Source organism: Dama dama, chromosome 11 (genome assembly GCF_033118175.1).
Source record: "Dama dama isolate Ldn47 chromosome 11, ASM3311817v1, whole genome shotgun sequence".
In the NCBI taxonomy this organism is placed as follows: Eukaryota; Metazoa; Chordata; class Mammalia; order Artiodactyla; family Cervidae; genus Dama; species Dama dama.
In genome coordinates, this window is record NC_083691.1 from 92858253 (window position 1) to 92875330 (window position 17078).

Consider the following 17078-nt stretch of genomic DNA (forward strand, 5'->3'; position numbering starts at 1 on the left):
TCGCAGTGTAGACGCAGACACCGAGGCCCAGGGAGGGGAATGGGTGTTGCCGGAGACTGTCCATTTCCAAGTTTCGTCTCCCTTATTCCCCTTTTCCCTCACATGCACTTGTGTCCTTCATGCTAGCCTGACGACCATCCTGCTATCAAACCCATCGATCTCTCATACTCCTCCAAACACCCATCCTTCTGATTACCAGCTTAACCTTTACATCTGCCCACTTCTCAGGTTCACTCCCTTATCCTCAGTTCTAACCTCCTCCTAGCCTTTTGTCCGACTCACGGCCCTAATTTCCTTAACCCACTTCCCAGTCCTTTCATTTCTGATGCCGACTCCTAGTCTCCCCGTTATCTGATCCACCATAACCCTCCTAATTTCCTCAGTGTTCCTCTATCCATTCCCTACATTGAGTGCTGGGAAACGATTCAAGGAGTTGATTTAAAATGCTGTTTAAATGGCTTTTAAAATCTTGAGAAGGAAAAAAAGGAGGGAGAGGTCCTTTCAAAAGATGTGAAGAGATGCCACGAGGTTAAAAGTGGTCATTGGAGTGATTTAGAGACTTTGAAGGCTCTTTGGTGAGTTGGGCTTGAGTGGAGCCATGAACCTTGTGTTTTTCACAGTGGGCCCTGAGCACCTGAGCACCTTGTACAGACAGAACCAGTGAAACCAAGAGTACAACCTGTTCGGGAAAACTCACAGCCGGGTAATAGGGTTTTCTAAATTACTCTGTAATTTCAGACCAGTGACATATAGGGATGCTATGAATCCAGAAGACAAAAGTTGTGATCAGAGCCTGGATTTCAGTTTCTGTTGGAGCAATAGCCACAGCATGGCATTGAGGTTGCCAGGTTGGGTTCATATCCAGGAATCCAGAGAGGTCTATATGACAAGCTGAGGCAGAGTTGGGGATATGAGGCTAGTTGGGTGATCTGGGGCTTATACTAAGCATGGGATAGTAGGCAGGATACAGCACAGATATGAGTATGGGTGTGGGAGGATGGGGTGGGTGGGGCTCCATACGTCAGCACATATAAGACCGCATGGCCATTCTACCAGTCTTGAAAATAGCTGAGCAGATGAAGCAGGTAGAGCAGAGCTGTATTAATTCAGGTCCCCGGAGCCAGAGATTGAGCTAAGAAGGTAAATTCATCTTAACTTATTTGTTATAATCCTTAAATAGATCAGAGTTTTAAAATTAATTATTTACTTTATCTTTTGATTGCACTGGGTCTTTGTTGCTGTGTGCGGGCTTTCACGAGTTGCAGTGAGTAAGGGTTACTCTTAGTTGCAGTGCGTGGTCTTCTCGTTGTGGTTGCTTCTCTTGTTGGGGAGCACAGACTCTAGGGCCTGTGGGCTTCAGGAGTTGTGCATGGGGCTTCATTGCTCCATGGCACGTGGAATCTTCCTGGACCAGGGATCAAACCTGGGTCTCCTGCATTGGTAGGTGCATTCTTATCCACTGGACCACCAGGACAGTCTTAGTTCAGAGTTTTGAATGCTGATATGTGTTTAGATTTGGCCCAAACAGAACACATGCTTAAGGGTGGAAGAAAGGAACAATTTGTGAAATACGTAGTATGTGTCAGATGCTTCCACATAGGTTATCTTATTTGATTCTCAACAACACTGGATGGTGGGGTTTATAGATGAGCAAAGTGATGCTCAGAGCAGACAGGTAACATACTCAAGATCAGACATCTGGTAAGTGAAAGAGCCACATTTAAACTTGGGCTGAAACTGTGGGTAGAATCTATTTCTGAAGCAGATTCTCTTCTTATCCATGCTACTGTCTACTTCTTTGGGTAGAATCAGGTTGGGATCAAGGGTGGTGGGAGAGAGAGGAAATGGTCTACTAATGTGTTGATAAAAAGAGTGAGACATTTCCTTTCTAAGTAAAGAGAAGTTACTATTAAGTAACAATAGTTCACACCTGATGCGAACAGCTGACTCATTGGAAAAGACTGATGCTGGGAAAGATTGAAGGCAAGAGAAGAAGGAGGAGGAGGAGAGGGCGGTAGAGAATGAGATCGTTGGATAGCATTACTGATTCAATGAACAGGAACTTAGGTGAACTCCGGGAGACGGTGAGGGACAGAGAGGCCTAGAGTGCTGCAGTCCATGCAGTGGCAAAGAGTCGACTTAGCGACTGAACAACAATTAAGTAATAATTTTTTTAAAAAAGGAAATTTAGAGAGGAAAGTACCCATACCTTCTAAGGGTATTTTCAATTATGTATCATGTTGCTATGAATAGAAATAAATATTGGGTTGGTCAAAAAGTTCATTTGGGTTTTTCATAACCAGCTAATGAGAACCCAAATGAACTTTTTGGCCAACCCAATATTAAATCAACTTAATATTTATGCTGTTTTAATAAACTGTTTTATTTTTATAGAAAAAGCATACTTTATTTTCTGCCTCATCAGTTATCTGTCCCTGGGGAAATTAGATGGTTGGCCTGTCAAGGCTTTGTTTTTGCCTTTAAGGCTGCTAAATAAATGGTTCTTGGAAGAAAGAAAAAATTGGCCCCTTTGACTTTGCTCTTGTGGACTTAACTGTTAGGAAATGAGGCTGATAATCGCATTTCACTCTTACTCTCTCTTCCTGCTAGAGGCGGACTCCTATCTCACGCGGTTCGCCATCCCTCAGACATACAATTATTCAGTTCTGCTTGTGGATCCTGCTTCTCACATGCTTTATGTCGGCGCCCGGGACACGATCTTCGCTGTATCCCTGCCCTTTTCAGAGGAGAGACCGCGAAGGGTGAGAGATGAGAGTGGGGAGGACCTCAGATTCCAGAGCATGTGATTGCATCCTTGGTTTTATGGTATATGAGGGAGGGTATTGTGGTAGGAGGGGGAATGCTGGGTGAAAAAGAATAAGGGTAGATCATCAACTTCATTGTTTCAGCTGAGGGTAATTGGGGGGGTCATGGCGACTGCAGAGGCTAGAATGGAGGTTCATGATGATGTGGAGGAGGCCACAGTGACCAGGGTTCAGGTGGCAGTGGGCAGAGGAATCATTAACATCACATTACTCTAGGGAAATAGCTTTCAGACTTTTTTGATCATCCCTTAGTAAGAAATATCTGGTACATTTTGACCCAGTGCACAAAGTATGTACTGAAAGAAAACTTTTTTGAAACAATATTTACTCTCCTACATGTGGTACGTTCTATTTCATTAAAAATAATGTTGGTTGAGATTTCACCACTCATTAATGGGAGGAGATCTCCAGTATGAAAAGCCGTGCTCCGTGGTTGGGAGAGGGGGTTCTGCCTCTTTTGTTCCCAAGTTGATGGAGGTTGTGGAATTGTGTCACCTACCCTGACTTGGAAGGGATTTGGGTGAGAATGTGGGGGAAATGGTCACTCTTCCTTTCTAGATTGACTGGATGGTGCCTGAGGCCCACAGACAGAACTGTAGGAAGAAAGGCAAGAAGGAGGTAGGTATAAATCCAGGCCCTGTTCTGAGTGTCAGCTGAGGCCTTGGCCCAGTCCTGACTCTCTGTCAGCCCTCCATAACGCTCGCATCCCAGTGGACCCAGGCGAGGACTCTAACACCATACCCAGAGCTGCATATAACTGTCCTAACCCTACCTTCCCTTGTACCTGCTGCTTCTGATTCTCTCTAACCATCTCTGACCCCTAGGATGAATGTCACAATTTTGTCCAGATTCTCGCCATTGCCAATGCCTCTCACCTCCTCACTTGTGGCACCTTCGCTTTTGATCCGAAGTGCGGGGTTATTGTGAGTGACAGGGGTGGGCGGACGGGAGGGGTCTTCTGTGAACAACTGTGGCAGGGGTCATGCTTAAGGCAACCCTTGTGCATGATAAACATTGTGGGTGAAGGATGCCCTCATAGGGTGGAGGCTTTGTCCACTGAAGGAGGGTGTGAAAGGGAGGGGGAGGGAGGCTGTCTATAGAAGGTGAGGAGTACGAAGTGTAAAGGGGGCCGCAGTGGGATGGCGCAGGAAGTGAGGATGCCAGCTGGGCTGAGGGGAGGCACTTCAGAGGCCAGCAATTCTTGGTTTCCTTGCCCCGTGCATGCTTTGTCCAGGTGACCTTGGTCCACTCCTCAGACAGCACTGTGTGTGCCTGTGTCTTCCTCACACAGCATGTGACTGACTTTCACCCCTTCCTCCCACCTCCACCGTCAACCTCTCTCTGTGTGGGCTGTGACTCTTCGCTCTCATGGCTTCTGAGGTCACTGCCCTCTAATGTAGTACATGTTGACCTCATACTCTGGATCTAGCCTTCAAGGTGGGCACTCTGTCAACAATATTTTCTTCTTAATCCTCTTCATTGCTGCTAAAGCCCTGGGCATCTCCAAACTCAAACCCAGGCAGGCCTGGGACATGGATACCCCTAGTCATATGTAGATTGGCCATGGCCTCAAAAGCCCCTGGGGTTGGTTACATCTGAGGAAGGGTTTTAATGTTTCTGACCCCTCACCTTTTCCCATCAGTTACCTGGTAGTCGATTACTGTTATTCTGGCAGCATACATTTGTGATCAGTCCCTGGAATGAGTCAAAAGCCTCAAATATCCTTCACATGACTGGACACTTTTTATCCCTTTCTGCTAGGGGTAGGAGGAAGTGCAACAGTTCCCTTTCCTGACCATGGTCATTAATGGTAGATCTTGACTTGATCCTTCTGCAGTCTTCAGCAGTCTTTGGCACATGGGTCTACTCAGCACATACCTTGAAACCTCTTTGTTAAACATCATCCTTGTATTTTTGACTTAAGATTGCTCTAATTGTATATATTTGATGCCTTCATCAGTCCCTCTGAGCTCTCCCGAGAGGGAGTTGGTCTTCTTATGTTGAGTTATTTTCATCATGCTGGTGATAGATTCCCTGTTGAGGTATGGCTAGTTCCCTCATCCTGGGAAGGTTTCCCAGTTCAGAATGTTGACAGTCTCTGTATCCCTTCAGGTAACATTGAGAGTCTAGTTTCCCTTCAGTCTCATGAAGCTCACAAAAGTAGCAGTGGAACTGCCGTTGCCATATTTGTCCTTTCCCAGTATATATAGCATCAGGGAGCCCATGGATCTGAATACCAGAGCCATGGTTTACAGATGGTGCAGTCACTCCAAGCTGGTTCCACAGGGCCTTCTGTTCTTCTTCGACTTTCTGAGCTGGGACCTTAATGGTTGTTAGATAAGTATCTAGATAGAAAATGTTCTGGACACACCTGTCAGGATTGGTGTGACTTGGACCCCTATCCATTTTTTTTTTTTTTGAGGAATACCAGCAACCAAGAGTGAAGCTAGGGGCCTGTGGTCTGCACTCCTATGACTTTTAGCTCTTTTTCTGAACCCTCCTATCCAGCGAGCTCATGAAATGAAGGACCATCTTTTAATCAAGAGTTGTTTATAGGAAGATATAAGTTACAACTAGCAACTGTGCTAACTCTTCAAGCATCCCGAGACTGCTCTCTAGACTCCTTGAATGCTTTCTTCTGCCTTTCCCTGTCTTACCCTGCTACCTGGCAATCCCCATCTGCTTGAGCAATTTCTTGCTTTATCCTTAGTGCTGAACCTCTCATGTCCCAGATGGATAACTCTGAGACTGTGTATAACTATTATCTGAGAGCTTTGACTAGCTGATCCAGACATAACAACTTGCTCAGAGTTGATTGCTCAGAAGAATGAAGGTTATTACAAAAGAAAGCATAGGACCTGCCAGCTCTAGAAATGCGGAGTGCTTCCCATCAGTGACAGCTCATTAGACATTGGAGGAAAATATTTTAATTTGTTTTGTTGAGAGAGCTCCCGTGATTAACAAAGATAAATGTTAGACTTAAAAGAGCAGCACCAACAACAGTGAGAAGAATTGCAATTTAACTGAGTGTCTACTCCGTTCAGGCTTGGTGCTAGATACTTACATTTACAGATGAGATTAATTCTTATCACCATATCATGATATTTATTTCTTACGATAGTGATAGCACATCATGACAGTATTTATTTACAATTTACATGAATGAAACAGAAGTTCCCAAAAGTTAGGTAAAAGTAAGAGATAATGATGGCCAAGGCAGAGCCAAGATTCAAACTCAGGGTTTGTCTGTCTCATCTCCACTACCCTGTCCTTCTAATCCAGCCTACACCCTAGAAGAAGACCTTAGGTGGCTTCAGTCTTGTGTGACATTTGATTTGTTTCATGTAACAGGGACCACCTCCCCTCTATCCCTCACCCCTAATCTTTTAGGAAAGGTCCTTTATATGCCTTGCACTCTTGTTGGCCAAAGTCAAAGGATGGGTTCCAACCCCACAGCTTAATGAAAGCTTGCCTGCATAGCTCTGGCTTTCAACTTGAGGGATTTGCCTTCATCTTAACTGATGCTGATAAGACTGTGCCAACTGACATATGATGATATAATGAAGAATCTCAGCATTCAGATAATGTGGTAGAGTGGTCTTATCCTTTCAGACCCTAATTAAATGTCACTTTGAACATACAGTAATCATAACTTATATAGTTAATAAGCTCACTTACTCAAAGGCTATAAACCTAGATACTATAATGATGCCATTTGGGAAAACTGGAAGAAGATGAGTTTTTGACATGTTGAGTTTTAATAGATCATCTTTGTAAGTCCAGCAGTCAAGTGCAAATATGGACTAGAGTTTGGAAGACATCAGGCTTTAGAGAGTTAGGGGAATGATTCTCACAGTAAGTCTGGACAGAAATGTGAAAAATTAATGAGATCTTGAAGATATATGTGAAAATGACTAAGGATACATGATTAGAGGCTTAGAAAGAAAAGAACCAACCAAAAGAAATAGACAGCAGATAGGAGGAGGGGCTCCAGAAGGTAGAATTTCAAGGGAGTCAAGAAGTAGAATATTTTAAGGAAGGGAGTGAATCAAAAGTGAATCAATAGTGCAAAAAGATCAAAGAGAATGAGAACTGAGAAAAGGCTCATCCTTTTTAAGTCCTTGGTGAAGTGTAAGGGTGTAGTTTTAGGAATTGTTTTCTAGGAATAACTGGTGATCCAGGTTTGATTAGAAGTAGTAGTTTGGGATAAAGAGGCAACGGTGAGCCATTTTTTTTGTTTTTCTCTGACTCAAGCATTTATCAAGCCAGTGACTAATAGTCTTGGAATATTAATCTGGGGTGGGTATGGAGAATAAATTAGGGGCAAGGCTAGGCAGTAGGGAGAAAAGGAGATGATAAGACAGGCCATAGCAGCAGGTAATAACCCCATGTTCAGAGAGCCTAAACATCTTGGTAATCTCTCATTGAACTGTCATCTTTCTCCTCAAGCTGCGATGTGCCCAGTGCCACACAGGATAGGTGATTGTGCTTCTGTGGGGTCCTCTATTCCAGAAGATTCTCGACCCAGTATTCCCACGGACAGAAGAGTCTGGCAGGTTACAGTCCGTAGGGTTGCAAAGAGTCAGACATGACCTAGTGACTAAACAAAAACAGCAGTAGTCCCCTTTGAGGGAGCATCAGATAACATCTGATTTTAACAGGCCTTCTTCAAGCCTCTCTCAATCAAATAAAACCCTGTTTACCAACTGCAGCAAATAAAGGAGCAGTCAGAATGGGCCAGTGGTACACTTATGCTCAGGGGACGTAGATCTGTGTTGCTACTCCCACCACCATCACAGTATTTAGGCTCCAGCCACATCCTATGTCCATCCTAGTTTGTGAGCTAGATATATCATGCTGGCACTTCATGTCATAACTGATTCCTGACTGGCCACTTTTAACTTCCCTGCCAGTCCAGGTTGAAATCATCCCTGATTTTCATTTTTAGATGTTATCTTAAAGCCTCTCTTAGTGCTGGATGCTCAGCTAAGGTACTGTCTGACTGACTCTGTGCAACTCTTAGACCTCTCACCCTCGCCCGAAACCCCCCAACCCAGGTCAGTCTCTCTGGAATCCCTGGATGAGGAAGACACTTACTCACCAGATCTTCAGGTTCTGACCTGAGCTTCAGGTCTTCATTGACCTTGCAGATTCCCTTCCCTGCTATGTATCCTTGATTCTGGTTCTGTCTGTTATTTGTTGGGTGGGATTAGGGGAAGGATGGCCCTTCTTTCTAGACCCCTGGGCTTCCGATGGTCCTATACCAAGCTGTACTTTTCTTTATCCTTCTTAAGGGCTCCCGCCCTTGGGAGGCCTGCTTTCTTCCCTGGTTCTCCTTATCCTGTAGCACATTCTCCAGCCAGTTGTCAAGCTGGCAGTTCAGCAGCATTTCAGAGAGATCTACCTTTCAGTCTCTCATTGTCTTCTAGTGCCATCCTAGTATTCCTTCATTAGAGCGTGTGGGTGTTAGGTACTATGGGAATTGAAGGAAGAGGAGTAAACTGATGAAAAGAGGGATGGCAGAGATAGGAAATGCAGGAATGGGTGGTGGAATCGGGAATAGCAGACTGGGAAACAGGGATGGTAGTGGGGGAATGAGAGATGAATGGGAATGGGGTTTTTCCTTCATCTGACCATCTTTGTAATTCTCACTATGAACTTCCCCATGACCTCTAAACCAATTGCCCCCTTCTGGTCTGTAGGATGTGTCCAGTTTCCAGCAGGTTGAAAGACTTGAGAGTGGCCGGGGGAAATGTCCTTTTGAGCCAGCTCAGCGGTCAGCAGCTGTAATGGCTGGTGAGTGGGGAGAGACCAGAACCTGTGACTTCTTGCTATAATCGCCTCCTTCCCCACCCTGCTGTTTGAATTTCTGTGTCCTTCCTTTCCTTTCCTTGGAATGTCTATTATTCCCACATCTCTTTCTGGCTTTTCCTGTTCTTCCCAGATCGCTTGTGTCCCCCTGCTTTCCCCCACAGACTGTCATTTCCCTTGTTTTTCTCTAGAGAATGTGTCTGCTGTTCACAGTAGACGGTGAACGTTTCCTTTGTTAACCTTATTTCTTTTAGTCATTTTTTTCCTCAGTAGAAGAGGAATCTACTACAATGCATATTATAATGAGTTTGCAAAAAAGTATAAAGACCATGAGAAATCTTTTAGAACACCACAGTTCAAAAGAGCTTTGTATGATGATGGAATTGTTCTGTGTCTTTGCTGTCTAATACGGTAGCCACTGGCTACATGGGCTGTTGAGCCCTTGAAATGTGACTAGTGCAACCGAAGGGAAGAATATTAAATTCTATGTAATTGCAATTTAAATGTAAAAAGCCATTCATACCTAGTGACTACCATAGTAACACAGTTCTAGAGCATTCCTATGCTGAAAACCACGCTAGTATTTTAGGATATTTCCTTTTAGCCTTTTTATGTCCACACACATATATACTCATGCGTGTATATTTTGCTGGCCAGTCCTTTGTTGCTCAGAAAGAATCAGTTATGACTATTAAATAAATTTCTTCTGTTACTTCCTTTGAACAAGTTATACCTATACAGTTGCTCAAGTGTTGAATGGTTCTATCACAGATTATGCCTAAAGCTTTTCTGGAGAATGACTAATTCTTTGGTAGCCACAAAGCGAGCAGTTTGTATGCCACATAGCCTGTATATTAGGTTAGACTGCTCCACATACGCTCTGCAAATTCAGTGAGAACACAACCATTTTTCTCATGATAGTTTAAGACAAGCAGGTTAATAGAAATTTTATGAGTGTGTGTATTATGAAACTTTAAAATGTCATGCTGCACGGACATAACTTTGAATATTGTTGCGTGACTTTATAGCACAGGCATTTCTATATAATTTAAAATTTCTTTGTGAAGAAAAATTTTAATGGTATTATGTTACTCAAGCTGTGAGCATATGCTGATTTAACAATTCCAAATCATTTATATAAACATATTCTCAAATTTATTTAGTTCACTTCAAAGTTTTTACTATTGTCTATAACACTTGTCTGTAACACCAGGGGCTTCCCTGGTGGCTCAGATGGTAAAGAATTTGCCTGCAATGCGGGAGACCCGGGTTTGATCCCTGGATCGGGAAGATCCCCTGGAGGAGGAAATGGCAACCCACTCCAGTATTCTTGCCTGGGAAATCCCATGGACTAGAGGAGCATGGCAGGCTACAGTCCATGGGGTCACAAAGAGTTGGACACGACTGAGCGACAAAACCACCGCCACTATAACACTGTAATGAACCTTTTTGCACGTAAAAGTTTATCCTCATTTTAGATCGTCTCTTTAAGACTCCTATAAATGGATTGCTATATTAAAGGGTGTGAATATTTTACAGCTCATTATTTGTTGCTAATTGAGTTTTTAGAAAGGGTATACCAATTTACACCCTAAATCAGCAGTAAATGAGTTTTTTTCTCACATAAATTTCACTGTACTGTTTTGTTATTATTAAACTTCTTCTTTTCTGCTGATTTGAGGCCAGAAATGGCACCTTACTTTGATTTGTATCTCTTCAAATATTAGTTAAACATTAGTTAACATAGTGAAGTTAAACATTTTTCATGTTTTAGTACTTACTTTTATTTCTTCTTTGGTCAATCCTCTGGTCATGTTCTTGGGCCAATTTTCAGGTAAGATGTTAGTATTCCAATCTACATCTTTTCTTTTGTGATTATGTATTTTAAGCTAAACCCTTCTTCAATTAGAGAGGAGGTAAAATTTTCTTCTCAAATTTTTTCCCAAATATTTTAACTCTAATCTACTGGAAATTTATTTTTCAAATGGCATGAGAAGGAAATCAAAATTGATTTTCCCCAACTAGCTAATCAGTTGACTTTAGCATCATTCATCATACTGGTTTTTCTTTCTTCACTAAAGTTGCTGCAAACTTTATTATAAAATATCAGACAATTAAAAATTTTAACTATGAAAACTATTTCTTCAAAATAAACAAGCACATTTGCTTGGAGTTTCCGCATTGAGATGGGAATATAACCTTCAAAACTCTGCTAGGTCCCTGGCCTGATGGCTAGTGTATGGGGCAGAGCAGGAAGGTGTTGTATTAGTTGTTTTTTGCTTAAGTTGATTTTTATAGAAGTGTAGTTGATTTACAGTGTTGTGCTAGTTTCTACTGTAGGTGAAATGAATCGGCCGTAGACATGCGTATATCTGCTTCCTTTTGGACTGCCTTCCATCCAGGTCACCACAGAGGCTTAAGTAGAGCCCCCTCTTCTGTGTAGTATGTTCTCGTTAGTTATCTATTTTATACATATCATCCGTAGTGTGGACAATGTAAATGTTAATTTAAATATTGCACAGTATTTTATGAATAGCAAAAATTGGGTGTAAGATCTAGTATTGAACTTTTTTCTTATGCATGACTTTACAAGAAGAGTCTTAAAAGCTATATACAAATTAAATATTTTCCTCTGAAGTTCTTTATAGGGCTATAATTTGATTTTTTTCCTGGTCTGACATAATGCCAATATTTAGTTGGAACTTTTAATGTTGATCTATTGTGTCCTACTGTCCCTCTGTTTTGAAAATATTAAATAGCAGTATAGAAGATAACAGTAACATTCGTTAAGAATTAGAACCAAAATTTCCAGTTAGGAGTCATACAAATGTCTTTAAGGATAATAGAGGTATTTTGAAAGAAAAGTAAAAGTTCTTAGTAATGAAAATATTAGAATATAATGGCAGGAGTATTTCTTATTTTAAATTATAAAAATTGCAATGTGCATTGTGGGAAATTGAGAAAATACAGAAATGTATAAAGAAGAAAGTAAAAAGCTTATTGTAATTCAGTCATCACCAGGTAACCACTATTATGATTTTGGAGTATTTTCCTTCATTCTCTGTGTTTACACATATTATAAATATAATATGTGTACATTTATAATAAATTGGAATTATGTATATTTCACTTAGTATTGTATACTGAGCATTTTGTCATCATAGAATTTGTTTAATTATTCAAAATTTGATTTTTTTAGTGATTGCATACTTTTTCATCCTATGAGTATAGAAAGTACAATTATTTATTACCATATATTATACATTCAGATTTTAAAATAAATTATGACTTTTATAAATAATGCTGTGTAAGGAATCCTTTTATATAAATTTTTATGTAAATCCTTTACATGAATCTAATTAATTACATGGCTTGCCAGGTGGCTCAGTGGTAAAGAACCCACCTGTTAATGCAGGAGACATGAGTTTGATCCCTGAATCAGGAAGATCTCCTGGAGAAGGAAATGGCAACCCACTCCAGTATCCTTGCCTGGGAAATCCCATGGACAGAGGAGGTTGGTGGGTACAATCTATGGGGTCACAAAAGAGTCAGACATGACTTGGCAACTAAACAATAGCAATTAGTTGCATTAGTCAATCCAAAAAGTAGGATTGCTGGGCCAAAGGATATAAAAAATTTTTATAGTGCTTGATGGATTTGGCCACATTTGCTCTTCAGTTAGTCCCACCAGCAGTGATGAGCGGGGCTGTTTATTTACACTGTTAGCTATAACCAAAAATATAGTTAATAAGCATAAAGCAGTGACTTTCTCCAGAGTCCAGTTTGATGTTTTTGATTAGCATTTCTGTTAGATCGGAGAGCTTTTCATGTGTTTATTGGTACTTGTATTTCTTTAGGAAAAAGTCTCAGAACTCTTATCTTCAAATTTGACATTTATCTGCACTGCACTGAGATAAAATTAAAAAAAAAAGATCTCAGTATCTCTAATTGCACTATTCCAATTTTGAAAAATGCAAATGTTTTGACAGTAATGTTCACATTAGCCTAAGATCATCAGCAATTCCTTCTCAGTCTTCTTTGCAGGGTCTATCTTCTGTTCATCCTTTAAATATTGGGGTTCCCAAGATCCTCTTCTCTTGTATTCTCTGTGATTGTGATCTCAGCCAGCCCTACGGATTCTGTTTCCACCAAATTCTGATGCCTCCCATACCCTATCTGGAGCTACGGACCACACATCCAGCTACCTTCCAGACAGCTCCACTTAGACGTCCCACAGGAATCTCAGAATCAGCATGTCCCAAACGGAGCTCATCATCTTCCCTCACCTCCCCCAGGCCTTCTCCACCAGTGTCCCCTTCTGTGAGCGCACAGTGCCATTACCCACCAAGGTACCTAAGCTGGAGAAGGTGATTTGTCATCTTCGGCCCTTCCTATCACATACAGTAATAAATAGGGCTCTCACAAAGAAGAGCAGAAGGGAGCTTTTGTTTTCTCTTGGGAACCCATCTCATGTTTTTCTTGTCTCCTTTTGGTCTCATTGCATCTTTTGATTACTGCATCAGTCAAGGAGCCCTGTATGTGTTCCAGATGCACTGGGTGCTGCCTGCATTTTGGGGTCACGGTTATCTCTTAAATCCATGAGTGTGTGTACCCTGAGACTAGCATTCACACACCAAAACAAGATAGTTAGAGAAATCCTATATAGCCAGCAGAGGAAAAGGTAGGGTAAAAACTGCATCTCCAGTGATCTATAATTATGTCCTGATAATAGACTTTTAAAAAAGTATCCAGCTAGCATAATCCTTAGATAAGGAAATAGAGAATATTAGGTCAGTAGCAGTCTATGCTGGGCTTCCCAGGTGGTGCTAGTGGTAAAGAACTCACCTGCCAATGCAGGATACGTAAGGGATGCTGGTTCAGTCCCTGGGTCAGGAAGATCCCCTAGAGGAGGACATGGCAACCCACTCCAGTATTCTCGCCTGGAGAATCCCAGGGACAGAGGAGCTTGTCAGGCTACAGTCCATAGGGTTGCACAGAGTCGGACAAGACTGAAGCCACTAAGCATGTGCACGCACACACACACACACACACACACACACACACACACACCAGCTGTCTACCCTGCAAAGCTCTGACCATGAGAAGAAAAGAGAGAGGAAGAAGGCAGGATAGGATATGTTTAAAGCCAATGAGTGATAATTCTTATTATAAACCTTTCTTTAAAAGTGAGCATTTTGGTACCAGAGTTAAAATTTGAACCCCTCGAGGGTATAGTGAAATATTCACTGCCATGGCTTGTATCCTAGTCTGTCCGTGTTGAGTTATTAACATATCTGGGAGGTCTGTGTTCACAGACTTTACACCTGAGCAAGTAGAGATCTATTTCTGCACATAATTGTCACCTTTCTTATGCTGTGATTCTTCATCTTTGTGGCTTTCAATCTTTTTTCCCTCATAGTTCCAAAATGGCAGTATCTTAATTTGGGGGGAGGTTTATAAAGATGAAAGATGCTAACTACAAAAAACATTCAGTGAATACAAAACAATAGAGAGGAGAAAATAAAGATTATTTGTTATTTCATTAACAAGCATCAGTAACACTGTGTAGTTGTAACTCCTTCAATCTTTCCTGCAACTAAAGATATGTATATATATATATAGATGTATATAGATTTTTTTTTTAATAAGGTTGAATTACACCTGGTGTTTTTTTCCAACTACCTTGTTCACTGAATTCAGCACTTTGGGCATCACTGTCTTTGATTTATCATCTTTTGCCAATATAGTACATGTATACTTTCATGTTTACTAGCCTGATCTAGTCAGTAATAATTTCCTAAACAGTTTCTCATACAGGGATATTTTATGGTATGAACACTACAATAGAATATTTGAAATGGACTGTTGCGGAAAATTCAGGGTGTGTGAACTCTGTGCTCCGGTGGACTGCTGCCCTCGTGACTGGTGGCTGCTCTCCTTCCCCTCTGTGTGTGCGTGAAGTCTGTGTTGTAAGCTCCGTGGTGTTCTTAGAATGCCTGAGGTCCTGCTGCTCCCTCCCAAAGTGTCTGACCCCACCTGCGGCCCCTCTGTGGCCCCCCATTCTTCCACCCTGAGTGAATGTGCTGTTAGCAGTTCTAGGCTCCAGAGTTGCTGACTGCCCCCACTGATCCCTTATAAAGTCTTGGGACTTTACCTCTGTCCACCGTTGGGTCCTTGGATGGTTGTCTGTGGTCCTTGACTGTCTCCACAATATTTTTGACTATTCTCCCTCAGACACATCAAGTTATGCTTCCAAGATATTTATAACTATCTCTTTCACCACATCTCCCCCATTCTCATGGTATCCATGACACAGCTTCTGTCAGAATTTTGGCTTTAAAATGTTTCGTATATAATGCTTTTAGAAAAATTTTCATTCCAATTCTGGCTTCTGTATCAACTTCTCCCCTACCCCTAACCCCCCGGAACTACTGAAGATTTTTTTATTTGCTGCTCCTTAACTGCCAGAGCCTATGCCACAAATCTTATTTTCTCCCTTCTGAAACACTCTGGAAGGAAATGGGATGCCATTTTATATGGGATGCCATATATTTGTGGCCTCCTGCCTTTTGGCAATAAGGCAAGCATATGGTCCTCCAAGGTTCGTAAGGTGCTGGACCTAACACATGGTGAATGCCAGCCGTGTGCCAGGCCTCACCTGGGTTTCTCTGTTTATCTCACTTAACCTTTAGCACTGCTCTGAGTAGGACTTCCCTGGTGGCTCAGATGGTAAAGAATCTGCCTGCGATGCAGGAGACCCGGGTTCTAACCCTGGGTGTGGAAGATCACCTGGAGAAGGGACTGGCAACCTACTCCAGCATTCTTGCCTGGAGAATTCCACAGACAGAGGAGCCTGGTGGGCTACAGTCCATGGGCTTGCAGAGAATTGGACACGACTGAGCGACTAACACTTTATTTTTACTTTGTCTAACTGCTCTGAGTGGGAGGCGGTATTATCCACACTCTACATTTGAGGAACCTGAGGCTTAGGAAGGGTAATTTGCCTAAGATCATACTACTAATAAGTATTCAGAGTTCAAACCCAACCCTTCCTGACTCTAAAATGCTTGGATTCCTTTCACACGGTTGAGTGATAGTGTAGTCTCCCCTCCCACCTCCTGATCCTCCCCCCCCACCTTTTTTTTGGCCCTGCATCAAGTGTTTTTAAGTTTAGTGGTTATCATTTCAGTGCCTGAGACATGCAGCGTCACAGGACCATCTGTGAGCCCGGGATGCAGTGCTTCCCCCAGGGTGGCCCTGCTCTCTGCTGCCTCCCTCAGCGTGCAGGACCCCGTGGCTCTTGCTGGGGTTTCTGGACACCAGCCTCCAAGCACTCCAGCCTTGCTTGCTTCTCTAGCCTCCTTGACATGATCTTCTCAATTGCTCTCAAATGGCAGTGCCCCAGGGTTCTCTTCTCCCTTTTTTCCCTGGCTTTTAGGTTCAGTAGTAACCTAAACCTGACTCCCAGGTTGCCTGACTCTGGCCCTATTGTCCACACCCTTCTGTTCGATTGCCTTCCAGTGACTCCAACCAGATGTCCCGAAGGCATTTCAACCTTAGTGCATCCAAAAACTGAAATTGCCTCCTCTCAGGCCACCTCCTTTATGAGCCTTCCATCATAATATCACCACCTCCTATTGTCCATCTTATAGGTGGAAACCTTAGAGACATTGTCTTACTACATTCTTTCACATCTCATACTCGATGTTCAAATTTTGTTAGTGGGCTGTACCTCAGAAACACCTCCCAAATCCAACCTCTTTCCTCTGCTGTGCCTTAGTCCTTCTTCATTCTTGCCAGGCCTGTATGAAGGTCCTTTTAAAAAACTAATTAATTATTTAATGGCTGCTCTGGGTTTTCCTTGCTGTGCGCAGACATGAGTTGTGGTGACTTTAGTGGCAGCAAGTGGCGGTATGTGGAATCTTTCCGGACCAGAGATAGCACTCGTGTCCCCTGCATTGGCAGGCAGATTCTTAACCACTGGACCACCAGGGAATTCCTCAATTAATTTTTGTTGGTGTGTAGTTGCTTTACAATTTTGTATTAGTTTCTACTGTGAGAAGGCCCTTTTAATTGGCATTGTCTTCCTAAAAAACAAAGCTAATTATGTCACTCCTCAAAAAAATCTCTGCAGTTTTGCCTTCACCTTTAGGATAAAGTCCACATTTTCCTGGTGATACAGAGAAGATCATCAGAACTGAGTGCCTGTCACTGCACCTCTAGCGATCTCTGCGTGCTTGCCCCGTGCCCTGTGGGAGCTTCAGCCACAGGGGGTGCCCCACATCCCCAGACATGGCTCCCCCTTCCCCACTTGCCTGTCTTCTCCCTGGAGCCCTTCTACCTGGCAAATTGCTCATTCTTCAGAGCCAGCTCACGCATGACCTCTTGAGATGCTGTTCTAGTTAGATGTGGCTGGGTCCTCCTGTGCTCCCACACACATCT

The 17078-nt window shown here is 42.5% G+C and overlaps 1 protein-coding gene across 5 annotated transcripts in view; it reads left to right on the forward strand.

Moving 5' to 3' along the window:
• SEMA4F (ssemaphorin 4F) overlaps positions 1-17078 on the forward strand; it is a 51051-nt gene that overhangs the window by 521 nt on the left and 33452 nt on the right. For 2 of the 5 annotated variants that reach the window (XM_061155826.1, XM_061155822.1), the window contains exons 2-5: positions 2611-2762; positions 3384-3443; positions 3650-3748; positions 8528-8621. The exons of 1 other annotated variant lie outside the window; for it this stretch is intronic. In XM_061155826.1, coding sequence (XP_061011809.1) covers positions 2611-2762; positions 3384-3443; positions 3650-3748; positions 8528-8621 — 405 coding nt within the window. Of the gene's footprint in view, positions 1-620; positions 704-2610; positions 2763-3383; positions 3444-3649; positions 3749-8527; positions 8622-17078 lie in introns of all 5 variants that reach the window. 2 more of the 5 variants (XM_061155824.1, XM_061155823.1) reach the window with 2 other exon arrangements.